The sequence below is a fragment of the Camelus dromedarius genome, chromosome 8 (genome assembly GCF_036321535.1).
Source record: "Camelus dromedarius isolate mCamDro1 chromosome 8, mCamDro1.pat, whole genome shotgun sequence".
NCBI classification, from domain to species: domain Eukaryota; kingdom Metazoa; phylum Chordata; class Mammalia; order Artiodactyla; family Camelidae; genus Camelus; species Camelus dromedarius.
This window is the reverse complement of record NC_087443.1, coordinates 56,571,058-56,586,177: the sequence shown is the minus strand read 5'-3', so window position 1 is coordinate 56,586,177 and position 15,120 is coordinate 56,571,058. Positions and strand designations below refer to the sequence as shown.

Below are 15,120 nucleotides of genomic sequence, written 5' to 3'. Positions count from 1 at the left end.
ATCCCTCCTACAGTTATTATCATCAATGTCACTTGCTGGCTTTTCCTTAATCTGTCTTCTACCTAAGATCTAAACCATTTGATAATATCATGGCCATCATGGCCCAGTAAAACCACAGCAAATAATGTTTTCCACCTGGGAGACTATTATGCCTTCACAGGAAAATTTTTCTGAGAGTCAGAGCAAGAACTATAGAAAAAGCCATAGATGAGCCACAAAGACAGAACCTGTCTCTTGGAAAACAACAGCAGGAGCACGGATTAGGATGCCTTGTGTGTGAAACAGGCAGACAAATCCTGAAATGCCTACTTCCTAAATATAAGGCATGAAAACAATTTCAATACACTTGGAAAGCTTCTAGGAAATGGAAATAACAAAATGGAATGGGCTTCATTTTTTTTTTTAAATACATGCCTTATAGTGATCTCTTAAGACCCTAGAGAAGAATGCCACCACTTCAACTTACCTCGGGCTTCTTGCAGTTTCTTGAGCTCTGCTTCCCGTTCCATTTTGCTCTGCTTACTTCGAACCCCAAGGGCACTGATGACTAACCTTCTGGCTAGGGCTGCTGAAGTCTCAGGACGCTCCTTTGCTGGCTGGAGGAACTCTGAATGGGAGAAAGGGAGGGAGTAGGAGGGAGTAAGGAAGAGAAAGCACTCTAGCTCCAAGTGATTTAACTCCGTAATTAACATACAAAATAGACTAACAAGGGCTGCATCAGCAGAAATGAACACAAGCCTGATAGATGAAGATCAGAGGAAATTAACATGGCAAAGCACAAACAACCCTGCCTTCATTATCTGTATTAACACAATTTCTTACAGGGACTCTATCAAACAGCTAAACACAGAGGTAGACTAGATAAGGATGTCATCAGAAAATGGCTGCTGCATTGCTTGCAGTTAGTATCTCCCACTCTATCCAAGTGGCTGCTCAGATGCAATTTTTCCAACATAGCCCTTTTCTCTTTTCTTTTCTTCCTTAAAAATTTTTTTCCTTTAACACTAAAAAGTGGTATTTCTTTAGAACTCTGGATGCTATACAAGAGCTGGAAAAAAACACCACTATCAACAAGAAAAAGCTCCTGAGACTACAGGCTTACCAGCATAAGCTCTAGCTTTGGCCTTGGCTGCTCTTGTGGCCTGTGACAAGGGCCGGATCTTCACCATGGTATGTTTACTACCCAGAGCATCACGAGCTGTAAAGAAGAATAAATATAAAGAAGTAGAAGACATGTAGAAGAGTGATGCAAAAAAAAAACTTAAGGCTAGTTCTTAGGAAGTATTTCCTAGATGTTATGCTTTATTTTTCATGGTAAGCAAAAGAAATGGTAAGCTCTAGAAAATCCGTAAGGAACAACTTGGCAGTGATTATTTTAGATCAGGGATCAGCAAACTATGGCTTTGTGACCAAACCCAGTCAACCACCTGTTTTTGTAAATTTTACTGAAGCAGAGCCAAGCTCGTTCATTTATATATTATGTTGCCACAACAGCAGAGTTAAAATGTGACAGAAACCTTATACCCTAAAATATTTACTATCTGGCCCTTTACAGAATAAGTTTGCAGACCCCTATTTTAGGTGATTCAGACAAGAATCAACATCTCTAATTTCTCTGAATGCCTCTGCATCAGATCTGTCATGAGGCCAATGATATAAGTGAAAAGGTCAAATCATGTATTCAGAAAGTGTTACAATTCTCACTTCAAATTCATTTGTCTGGGTAGAGGGGGAGTGGAATCACAAATATTTTAAGATTTAGTCACACTGGTCTCTTAAGTCTCTATCTATAATCTGTTTATGCACAATCATAACTGACAATTATGAGGCAATTAACCTTGGAAGGAGCTATCTCTCCAAATACCACTGGATTAGGGTAAAAAGGGAGAGGGGGAGTATGTGGGTACCAAAGTGACATGCCTCAAAAACATGTAACTTCCAATTATCTATATTGGCTGAATGCCAGGTGACTGGAATAAAAGGGAAATAAAGATAAGTAGCAGGAAAAAATGGACAATAAGAACAATGAATCCACTAGGTGAATACCTGTAATTGGACTGGAGAATACTCCTAGGGCATGTGTATCATCCACCCATTTAATATCAAATCCTTTCTTTCTGCAAAAAGAAGACAATTTTATTAAGTAAAATTTACTTTTATGAAGTCTGTTTCAAATAGAGTCTCATAAAGCATTTCATGATGAGCTAGGAATACTCAATGAGTGCACAGGTGGAATGGGGATAATGACACACAAAATGACTTGGAGGACAGAAGAAGCCACTGAATTTTAAAAGCAATAATACCATCATAAAGAACTACCTGGGAGTATTTTACGTTCCTAGCCATTTTATATGCATCAACTAATTAATCTTCACATTTTCCCTGGGGAAGTAAATATTTATCACACTATTTACAGGAGATTTTCTTGGGGGAATGGAACAAGAAGATGTGGAAAGAGGAAGCAAAGGAGGACAGAAGAATATTAGAGGAGGAGGTAGACAAGGAAGGTCACCTACTTAATGCTCAAGGATAGAGACATGTGGAGAGGGAGAGAGAGACAACTCATTCAAAGCAGTAATAATAATAATAACAACAACAACAACATCAACAATAACAATAATAATAAAAGGAAGACAAAGGACAACTATAATCAGAAAGGCTGACTTACTCTTTCCAGTTGTAGAAGAGAAGTAAACAAGAGAATATGGGCAAGAATTATGGCCAAGTCAGAAAAATTCAGAATAAAGGAAATTAAGATGAGAGAAATATCAGATCAGATTAGAAGGAATAAAAAAAATTAAGTATTTAAAAAAAAACAACCCTTTATTTTAGAGCAGAGCTATATAGAGAGCATAAGGGCTATCAGGATGATAGCATGACAGTTATTATTTTTTCAGCTAGGAGTTTAAAACCGCTCATGGACTCAGTATAGTTCTGTGGAAAGAGGATGGGGTTTGTGGGTCAGATATAAATGGACTCAGGTTCTGCCACTTTGCGACTATGGGTAGATTTTTAACCCCTCTTTAAGCTAGGTCTGCTCATCTGTAGAAATGGGCATAGTTCCTTCCTAACAGACTTGTGAAAATAGAAATGAGATCATCCATGACAAGGCAAAGAGCATGGTGTTGAGCACTTAGTGGACATTTAATAAATGAATGGGGCCACTATTTTTTATTATTAATAGCAGCATTCATCAGGAAGATGATTAATATTGATGAAGAAGTTGACTCTGGTATTTGACTCACAGGTGTTAGTTACTATAGGCGTTTGCACCATGACCTGTTCTCTTTTTTCATAAAGCACCATAAAGAAAACAGACAACCACTAAAATATTTCTCTCTTTAAGAACTAGTCAAGAAAAAATTTCCTTTGAGGGAAAAAGGAATAAAGAGGCATTGAAGGTTAGTAAGAGAATTTCCTGAATGTAAGGGTAAGTTTGATCATGGCATAAAGTAACCACAGGGGTTGGAGACTGAAAAAGTTCAACTGTAGAAGTCTATATTATAAGATAGTTGATAAAAGATAGAAAAAATCTTACATGGGCTCTGGAGGGCCTTTTAGACTTTGGAATTTCATAATCCTTTAAAATGTTTCTCCTCTCTTGAAAATGTTTTCAGAGATAGAAAAATGGTCTTGCAGGTAAGATTAGGAAGAAACAAAATAAAGGGAAGTTAATAATTCTTAAAAATTAGTTAACCTTCAGTAAATTCCAGACATCAACAAAACTGACCCTTGGTTTTAAAAATAATCATTATTAGTGACAATCCAAGGTAGTTCTAATTTGGGGTTTAATCTCGTTAGCTGCTTTTTAAAATCTGTTATGCATTTTATCTGGAACAGGCCCTGATAACTTAACATAACTCTAAGTGTATACCCACCACACAACAAAATAAAATACCTGGCTGCTAACTAGTTTTATCTGTTCTAGAACTTTACAGAAAAATAGAGTGCTTATTTTTGTACATAAAGTTTCAATGAATATAGCCATGCTCATCTGTTTATGTATTGTCTATAGCTGCTTTTGTGCAATGATGGCAGAGTTGACTAAAATATTTACTATCTGACCCATAAGAAAAATTTGGGAGCTAAACCTAATTCAAGATAAACATGAATTGAATTTTAGATTTAAATCTGTAATATCAGACAACAGACCTGGTTCATTGTTAATATCAGGACTGGAGCATTGAAGTATAATCCCTTCTTGGTATTATTTTCTTCCAGACCCTAAAACTCTTTTTCTTAACTTTCTTTCTAGATTATTTCTTTATTCTCAAAGCTTATTTTTTCTTATAAGCTAAAGATACAGTCATATACTTCTGACTCTTTTATCGTCCCAATATACATATAAACTATATTCATACATAACAAGAGGTAGTGCAATTATTCTCAAACCCACTTATATCAGTTTTAGTTTATATTTTCACTACATAATTTAATTAAATAAAATAAAAGAAAGAAATGTAAGTGTGAAAAAGAGTTTTAAAAAAGAGAGAAAACAAGTTAACCTATAAGGAATTTACACTCAGACGATTCTAAAGGTACATAAAAGATCTTGCTGCAAGTCATAGGTGTTATCAAGGTGACATATAAGAACTCTTCAATCAGTAGACTAGTAACTTAAAAAAAAAAAAGGCCTTAGCATCACATCAAAGCCTGGCAAGTAAATGGACATTTATATGTATTGTTAAAATAAGTTGGTTAAGACAGAGAACATTCATTTTTTAATCATTCTCCACTTGAATATTTCTATCTCGGTAGTCAGAATAACCCCAAATCAATATATTTACCTTACAGTGCCTTTTGGACTTATTAGGGCCCTTGGTGCTTGGCAGAAGAAAATATATCCTCTCAGGAGAAATCCTCTTTTATTGTAAGCCTCAATTCCCATAATTAAAATTCCAAAGAAATGGTCAGCTTTTTTTTTTACAGTTAAAAACAAACAAACAAATAAACAAAAAACCACACACACAAAAAAACTAAACTTCAAAAAAAAAAGTAAGGCACTATGAGTGAGAATCTGTACAGAAACAGAATTAAAACGACTTCAGGTAAAGTAATTACCAAACAGACTACAGAAGGTCTGTATTTAATCTACTTAAAGAGACTTAAAATCTTGAAAATACTTGGAGAAAAAAAAGCACACTAAAAAATGGCCATGCAGATTTGAAAAATAGAGAACTTCGAAAAATGAGACACAAAAAATGGAATTTAAAAATTCAATGAACAGATTTAACAACAAATTAAACACAGTTGAGAGAAAAAATAGTGAACTTGGACATAGAACTAAAGAAATTACTCAGAATGTAACAGAGACAAAGAAATGAAAAATCTGAAAGGCAATATGAGGATTAGGTGAGAAGGTCTAATACATATTTAACTGACATCTTAGAGAATGTGAAAGAGAGACTGGTACTGAGCTAATATTTGAAGTAATGTCCAGTGTTCTCCAAAACCAATGAAAAATACTTATTCACTGATTTAGGAATCCCAAATAATCTCAAGAATAAAAAAAAAAGAGAAAAGAAACAACAAAGCCACATCATACTGAAAATGCACAATATCAAAGACAGAGAAGCTTAAGAGCATCCAAAGAGAAAAGACAGATTACATTCAGAAGCAACAGTAGGCTTTCAACTGGCTTATTCTCATTCTATATAAAGAAAGGAGAAAGCAGAATAAAATCTTCAAGTTTCTGAGAGAAAAATAACTGCCAACCTAGAATTCTATACTCAGCAAAAATGTCTTTCAAGAATGAAGCTGAAATAAAGCCATTAAGAAACAACACCAACAAAACCCAATTAAGTGTGTTATCAGCAGATTGTTACTAAATTAAATACTAAAGAATATGTTCCATGCAAAAAGATTTCAGATGAAAGATATGAGATGCAAGGAGGTATAAATGAAGAATACAGAAAGTGGATAAATCTGAATGCTGAATATATAAAACAATAATAACATCAAATGGAGTTTAAAAAGAAAAAAGAAAACACTAAAATCACAATCGCATATATTAGTTGAGGGTCTGGGAGACACTGGAATGGAACTGGGGAATGGAAATAAAAATCCTTAAGATTGTAAAGACTGTAAAAATATTAACTTTAGCTACTGATAAGTTAAGCGTGCATTTTGTAATTTCTAAAGTAACCATCGAATAATAGAAACTGTATCATTTCCCAAAAATATGGAATGAGAAAAAATACCTCATCAATCCAAAAGAAGGCAAGAAAGAAGAGAAAAAAATGGAACAAGTAAACACACAAAAAAAGATGGCAGGCATACATCCAGATATATCGATAATTACAATAAATATAAATGGACTAAATGCGCCACGAATAAGTCATTACTGATGATATTCTTATTAAATGCTAAAATGGGGTCTAGAAAGACTATTTGGCATTTTTAAGGAACTTAGAAGAAAAGTTGTTTGATACAGGAGATTTCTAATGGGCTTAGAAAAGACAGTAAACAAACATGATGTCAACATGACAGGGAATAGGAAAACAAGAGATGATTTTTCAGACAACGTTTTAAGAAAACTTCATCCCACCTTCCCTAACATCTCCAATAGTTTGCAAATACTTACTGATAATTGCAGAAAACCCGTAGCAGGTCTTCAGTACGAAATTCTTGGGGGAAGTCATAAATTTCAATGACATGTGGGAATTCACAATCACTGAGGTCAGTATCAGGAACTTCATGGTTGTAATAATCAAATCTAGGTTCCTGGATGCTTTCTCTATTCTTCATACTCCCTGATAACTAGGGAGGAGGAAACATACATATGACTGTTACATCAAGCCAGAGCAGTATAAAATATCCTCCCCTATATAAACAGTCCTCCTCTTTGTCTCCATGTTCCTATTCCTTAACCTTTAGCATTGTCTATTAATACTGCTCATGAATACAATAACGATCAGGGGTCTATCACCCAGTTTATATTATACCTGTGGAATACTTGAAAAGGTGTTGAAATTCCAGCAAAGACAGGCAATGCATGAAACTTAACTTGCATCTATCAACCAGTGTGTGAGAAAACATAGAATGATTACTGTGGTGAGTTACAAATGGTACATCTTAGAAAATGCATTTCAGAAAACAGCTGAAGAGATGAATTAATAGCATTTGTTTTATTTGAGCTTACTGATCAGACTCACAGTTTCTTCTCTGAAAGTGAACAAAAATCAAATAAATTTTTTTTAAATTAAAAAACACTTTGTTGGTTTACCTTTTGTTGACTGTAGCTTATAAAGAAATTTGTTAAGACAAATGTAAGTGGCACAAGTAATTATACTTAAGTTCCCTAGCATGAGAGCTACCTAAAGGAATTCTCACATAGCAGGTTAATAAATAAATTAATAACAATGAAAAGTACTTAAAATTCTACTATTTGGTGAAAAAAAAAACTGAAAGCTATTAACTATTTCACATTAGAGGTAAGAGAATAAAAGGGAAAAATGGAAAATGGCAACAAAGGCATGACAGTCATTTGGTCATTCACCTGTTATAAAACCTAGAAGCTTGTGATGACCACCTAAAGCCTTCAGACTCAAAAGTGTCTTCTCTCTTTTAATCACAAGCCCAACCAGAGCCCTTCAAGCTTCTCTCTTATATCCTGTGCCTCTTTTTCCCATCAATGAGGAAATGAGAACTTGCAATCCCAAGGATGTATCTCCCTTCCTTGGAGAAGCGGAAAATTTAAGAATTTTATTTGGTAGGGAGGGAAGGAGGAAGGTGATTTAGGTAAAATCAACAAAAATATATTTATTGTTGTGCCTCTAGTTCCTTTTCTCCACTAAGCTTCAGTTCTACATCTTTTAAAAAATGGGAATAACAATAATAGTACCTACATCTTACAGATAGGTGTGTGAATTAAATGAGGTGATGCAGTAAGTACTTAGCACACTACTGGTTCCTAACTATTCAATAAATTCAACCCACTTAAAACGAATTTTAACTGGGTGCCGAATCTATTACAGGCCAAGCACCACATTATTTCCACTCTGCTTAGGATATAGAAAAAAAGAAGAGAATATTTCTCATATCATAACAATGAGAAAAGACCGACTGATCTATAAAATTATGTTTCTTGAGTTTACCAGATAGCTGAGCATGCAAGACTGAGTATGCAAGGAAACTGAAATCCACAGGATGACAGGTGCCTCCTGAGAGAAACAGAACACATAAACTGTTTTGCTTCTGGTAGATCAGGGGAAGAAGTGGCCACCACACAAGCAGGCAAAAAGATACCAGCTAAAACATCTAAAAAATTGTTAAAATCATAGAGTGTACTGGTGTATCTGTTTAGAATAATTCAGAGGCCCAGGGAGGAGGGGAGTCTGCAACCACCTGCAAGTCCATCCTTACGCCAATGCTATACTGCATTGATTAATGTAGTTTTAAAATAAGTTTTCATATCAGGAAGTTTGAGTCTTCCTACTTTGCTCTTCTTTTTCAAAATCTTCAATGGCTGTATTTAAAGCTCCTATACCCTACCTACAGTAGGCAGAATGACAGCCTCTCAAAGATGTCCATGTCCTAATTCTCTCAACCAAGGAATATAATACATGGCAAAGGAGAATTAAGGTAGCAGGTGGAATTAAAGTTGCTAATCAGATGACTTTAAAAAGATTATCCTGGATTATCTAGGTGTGTCCAATATATATATCTATAAGGGTCCTTAAAAGCAGAATTGTTTCAGAAGCAGAAGAGTCAGTGTGTCAGAGTGATAAAACATGAGAAAGACCCGACTGGTCATTGCTGGCTTTGAAGGCAGAAGAAGTGGGAGAGGAGGCAAGGAATATGGGCAGCCTCTAAAAGAAGCTGAAAAAGGCAAGAAAACAGATTCTTCCTCAGAGTCCCCAGAAAGGAACATAGCCCTGGACCCATTTTTTACTTCTGACCTCCAGAACTGTAAGATAATAAATTTATGTTGTTTTAAGACACCAGTTTGTAGTAACTTATTACAGCAGTAACATTATACTAATATATATACTACCTTTATAGCTTTATGTCATGTCATCTGTTAAAATACACTATATTCCAACCAAAGAGTAATACTAATCCTAAACACATCTTGCTTCTTCCTGCCTACTGTTTTTGGTCACATTATTTTTGGTCACAGGTATAATCTGACTCCGCCTCTATACTTTCACAGCATTTACCTCATCTGCACTACTTTTATAGTACTCGCTACATAACACCTTATATTACAGTTAGACCTGGCTCTTTCTCAAACCTTAACCTGACTACCTAACCACCCATCCAATAAACATTTAATGTATGTTTAACGCACATAAGAAAAAGAATTTGAACAAAGAATTTTAGTAAGTAATAAACTCATATGAGGAAGGTGTTACCCGTGAGTAAACTCTTACTTCACTGCTCTTCTTCATGTCTCAAGTAAAGAAATTATACAGACACAAAAAAAGTACCATAGGCAGAAGTTTGCGAAGGCACACAAGGAGTGTACTGAACAGTACAGTGTGGGAACACTGAACAATGTGAGGACTTCAGAGAGTGCTACGGGCTTAATTGTATCCTCCCAAAATTCATGAGTTAAAGCCATAAACCCCAGTACCTTAGAACATGACTGTTCAGAGATAAAGTCTTTAAAGAAGTAATTAAGTTAAAATAGGGTAGACATCTGAGTGATGTCTTTTTATAAGAGGAAATCTGGACACAGACACAGAGGGAAGACCATGTGAAGACACAGGGAGAAGATGGCCATCTACAAACCAAGGAGAGATGCCTCAGAAGAAACCGACCCTTGCTGACACCTTGATCTTGGACTTCTAGCCTCCAGAATTGAGAAAACAAATTTCTGTGGTACTGTGCTCTGGAAGCCTTAGCAAACTAATACAGGGAGTAAGACTGGAAAGAGGCTGGAGTTTCAGTTTCTTCATCAACATTCTGATTCTATAATGCAATTACAAGGGACATGTCATCTTTATCCCTGAATCCCCCCGCTGCACGCATTAGCTTGCATAAACTAGGCATTCAAAAAACACTTGTGGAATTAATAAAATGCACATGCCTCAAGTTAATTACTTTGTCCAAATGCATGCTTATCAGGACTGATTCTACACAGAGAACTCTTCAGTAAGAATTTGATTTATGTAACATGTAATTTTTAAATGATTCTGGATGGCATTCTGAAATTTGAGGGGAAAATGACACTTTTTCTTTCCCAATAAGCTTTAATTGCTCTGGATATATAAATCATGCAGAAAATCCAATTTAATACATTATAAAAGGAAAACAACAACAACAAAATTTCAAAATAGATCATCTAAACTTCTCATAAGGACAAATTCAGGACCTAAATCTGGGAACATTTCATAATTTTTTACAAGCTGCTCTCACAGCCTGGGATGCCTTGTCTGCTCCTGATCTTTCTTCTAAGACCCAGCTTCAATCTTTATCTCCTCTTGAAGCTTTCCCTGTTGACTCTATTTTGATGGTTTCTCCTTTCCCTATACTACTGTATCATAACACTTGGCAGTTGGATATATACCATATTTCATCAATTCTAAGATGAACATTTTCACATGTTAACATCTCCAATATCAGTATGCATCTTATAACCATGCATATTGTCACTGCTTGCCTGCACATGCCTAAGCACCAAAAGCACCAGTATCTAAATCTACAGAAAGGGTGGTCAGTAGTGTGGAAGAAAATCTGGGTATAAGAATAGCTCTCTACATATGTGCAAAGATGGTTTAAGAATCCAGCAACAATGATTTTTGCTTCTTTTATGTATTCTTAAGAAATGCTGTATCATCAAAGTTCTTGATGACAACAAGATAGAAAGTCATCAACGACTGAGTCAAGAAATCATTAGAAAGAGTTGGACTATAAACATGAAGTTTTAGGAAACCTTAACCAATTTATTTCACCTACATTTTCTTTATGTAAGAAATGATGTGTGATAAAAATTTATGTCTAATTAAGTCTAAAAGAACTCATTCAATATGTGTAAAATAAAAATTCCAAAGGGTAAGCATTGTGTGAATGTTTAATTTCTTTTTTTTGTTTATTTATCATCATATTATTTATTTTTTATTTTGGCTGAGGGGTGGGGGAGGTAATCAGGTTTATTTATTTTTGGAGGAGGTACTAGGGATTGAACACAGTACCTCATGCATGCTAAGCATGCACTTTACCAATTGAGCTACACTCTCTCCCTTAATTTCTTTCTTAGTGATACGTAATGATATATTTCACAATCAGTGGCATTTTCAATTCAATGAAATAAAATATTTCTTTATTTTTTTTTCTATTCATTTCTGAGTGTAAGTCTCATTGGCTCCAGAAGACTATGAACTCCTTAATTATTATCCTTCTCTTTTTATACCTCACATCACCAATATCAGAGCTGGGCCAGAATAGCTATACAGTCTGTTGACTGGCTAAGACATTTAGGTAGAGGCAAAGGCTTACTGTCATGGAAAGAGCCCAGGGTCAGAAACCAGGAGACTTGGATTCTGGTGACAACTCTAACACTAACCTTAGCTAGGTCAGTAATATCCTTTCTGGGCCTTAATTACCTTACCTATAAAGCAAGAGGGCTAGACTATATGATGTTACAGGTCCTTTCCAATGCTAACATTCCACTTTTTAAAAAAGATGTGTACAGTTCTAACTCTTAGACAGGTTAAAGTTCTAGTTTCTAGTCCTTATTGTTCAAGGGCTATGTTATAATCTTGGCTCTGATCCTGGAAGGTAGGAATAAGAACAATTCTGTAGGTAACACAATTAAATATAATGAACCACTTTAGACTATAGTTGTGGCTATAACAAATTAAAGTATTGGGGGCATCAGGAGGTTACAGGGACGTGGACAACAGAGACTGGCCCAGTAGTTGGTGGTATGATGTTACTGCAGTTGCTTCAAATGTCACCATGTCTATTTACATACTTATTTAAAGAATTAACCCATGTAGTCAATTCTCAATTATGTAGGTTAGGTTATTCAAGCCCTTTGTTTCTTTTTTCTCTTCCACTACGTAACTGCTTAACTCACCTTCTATTGAAGAAAACAAATTCAAAAATTTATTATTAACTATAAACCTTGATAAATTAAAAGATTTGGAGAACAGGCTTAAGCTATAAACAACAAAAAGATGTTTTACCCATTTAACTTCCCATTTTTGGCAAATAGGGAAATAACACTTTTTTTTTTTAAGTATTTCAAGTCTTTTCAAATTTCTCATGATCTAAGTTCAAATATATCCAAAAAGAGTTCCCTAAAAAGATTATAAAACTATAGTGTATATAACATACAGCATGTTCTATAACTTTCAACCCTCTTCTATTCTGCTTTGGGCATAAGTCCTTTAAACCAGTAGAAGGATAAATTCCGACTTTTAAATTCTAACATTTTATACATTAAGTGTACAAGTAGATAATGTCTTCAGTGGTGTTCCCTACCTGCAAGTAAAATTATCTAATGTATCTAGGCTATGGCTCCACTGACCTTATGAAGAAACCAAGGCCAGGAATGCAACTTTTGACTTCATAAAATGTATAACACGAAATGTGTAGAATGGTATTCAAGGTGCCATCTAAAGACTTCTCTAAGACAGGTATCAACAACATCTCAATATCTCTGATTATCATCAGTGAGAAAAATCCATGGCCACAGCTTTGGATTAAGGCATAGTAAGAGTAGAAAGTGTGAAACTGAACAAGAAAGCAGAAAAGGAAAAGGACAAAAGAAAATAAGACAAAAAGAAAGCTATAATAACGAGGCATGTACAGTGCCCCACCAATTGGTCAGATGATCCCCTACTGACCCCAGTGCCAGACAACAAATTTGAGAGCTTGAGTTTCCTAGTAATGAATGGTACAGCGAATTTCCTGAACCAACATGGAGGTGGCTCCTATTCAGACAGTACAGAAAGGTTAATATGGCAGACTGATGCTGGCATTTTTGGGAAGATGCTAAACCCATCCACTAAACAGTGCAAACAGTGTAGTATATTAAAATTATAGTCAAGAGGAAGACTGAGAAAGCAGGGAGACATATCTGGATTTCCTCCTTTTCCCAGCACAACTAGAAAGACTAGGTGGAGAGATAACATTGTACAAATGTGAATAGGAACACACAGAAGGAAGATGATCTGGGAATGAACGGCATTCCTTTTTCTCTTTTCCATAGTTCTACATTGTTAGTACCTTCTAGAACAGAAAGAAACTCCTACCTAAATATTTACCCCTATCCAAAAACACTAATCAAGGCCAGAAATGGCCAGTGAAGGGACCAGATGCAAGGGCCTATCAACATCAGTATTATGTTGCTGGTATCTTCCTAACTCTTGTACCAATAGATTTGCTGATCAGTACAGGAGGCAGCAAGAGAAGTTTTATCTAGACAACAGTAATTCCTGTTCTTATACCAAGATCTCACAGGGTTAAAAGAAGTCACGTCAACATCCTTTTCTTTATCAATTATCAACTTCAATCTTTGGGGACCCCATACCACAGCTTTAGGAGATTGTGTGATCTTTGGAAACTCATCAAGAGTTGCAGTTCTGGGAGCTCAACAATGACCTACCTATGTTCTCTACTCCTCTCTCCAGCAGTTTCAGATGTTCAAATGTTGCAGGAAACTGCTTCACATGCCAGTGGCTACCACACCTTCCTCTACAGCATGCCTCCCTGCCTATCAGAAGTATTAGGCATACCTCCATGGCTAGGCATTGTCAACAAAGAAACAGCCCAGCTGGGAAAAGAGCCAAAAATCTTTGGTTGGAAAGTTTTCAAGGTAGGCAGACACTCTGGTTGAGCCTTTAATAAAATACGTTTGAAACAATATAAATAATAAATTAGGAGTAATAGTCACCAAAGAGCTATTAATGTTATTGGATTTATGACATCTTTTAATAATACTATCATTATTACATTTTCAAAAACCCAAAGCACAGGAGACCATACTTTGGAGTTGGATTCACTACCTTCACTCTCAGTTCAACTCCTTCTTTCTTGCTCTCATCCGTCCTCATGCCTCAACATAGACCCCACACCTTACCAAGCACCTCCAAAGATAATGAAACACAACATCCAGGCACTGGCTGTCTTCAGCTTAAAACACTACCTACTCCGTTTTCCTGCCGTTCCCAGCTTTAGGTCATGCTACTGTCCTCTTTGGCTATATTACTATGCTCCTCAAAAGACTTAGTTGCCTAAATTCTTTTGCACCTATTCTAAACAATGTTAAGATCTGAAAAACAGAGTTGCACACCTGAACCTCCCTTCCCTGAATATAGAAGCCATAGCCCATAAGCTACCACACAGAATCCAAGTTCCAGCAGCAATGATGTTCTGAAAGCCCCTGGAGGCTACCCTAAAAAGGCAGAGAGCAACCCTGCCCTACTGCCTACATCCATTCAATAAATATTTATTGAGTTCTATCCTGTATAAAAGGCTCTGTATCCCATGCCCTTCTTTCGTAGGAAGCAGTTCGTTCTCTCATGAACACACCTGTGCTCTCCGACCCCCGCAGGCAGTCCCTCTGCCAACTCCTGCAAACACCGTTTTCTTCCTTAGACTAAGGCCTTCTCCCAATGCTTGGATTCTTAATAACTTCTCTATATTCACCTAACCTCCCATATTATTAGTATGTCTTAACTTATTTGGGTCTAAAACCTCTGCTGAATGGTGTTTTTCTCCCCAACTATAGACTGACAGCCATCTCTAGTTACCATACTCACATTCTGATACACATTTAAGTTTGTGTATTGCCTTTGAACAGTGGTTCTCACTTTATGTGCATCAGAACCACTTGAAAAACTTGTAAACATACAGACTGCTGGGCTAAAGAGTTTGTATTTCCAGCAAGTTCCCAGGTGATGCTCATGCTGCTGGCCCAGGGACCATACTTCGGAAATCATCACCTTTGAGAATCTGATGAAAGTTATTAAAAATTGCATATATGTATAAAATTTTGCAATCTCAAGGGGTTTGTGGATGTTAATTTGGAGATACTTTCTTGCTCTGTATTTCTTTCTAAGGAATGTTTAAGACCTATTATTTCCTGATTTGATCATAAGAAGTACTAACTGTGGTACAAACGTGTGTGCAAACACCTCCTAAGAGTAAGGAGGAATTAATTGCTTG

The 15,120-nt window shown here is 35.9% G+C and overlaps 1 protein-coding gene across 5 annotated transcripts in view; it reads right to left on the bottom strand.

Moving 5' to 3' along the window:
• R3HCC1L (R3H domain and coiled-coil containing 1 like) overlaps positions 1–15,120 on the bottom strand; it is an 80,039-nt gene that overhangs the window by 7,645 nt on the left and 57,274 nt on the right. For 4 of the 5 annotated variants that reach the window (XM_064488318.1, XM_010974403.3, XM_031461556.2 and 1 more), the window contains 4 exons: positions 6,584–6,759; positions 2,047–2,117; positions 1,103–1,198; positions 467–607 (listed from right to left, as the gene is read on the bottom strand). In XM_064488318.1, coding sequence (XP_064344388.1) covers positions 467–607; positions 1,103–1,198; positions 2,047–2,117; positions 6,584–6,759 — 484 coding nt within the window. Of the gene's footprint in view, positions 1–466; positions 608–1,102; positions 1,199–2,046; positions 2,118–3,538; positions 3,602–6,583; positions 6,760–15,120 lie in introns of those variants that run through there. The other variant, XM_064488319.1, reaches the window with a different exon arrangement.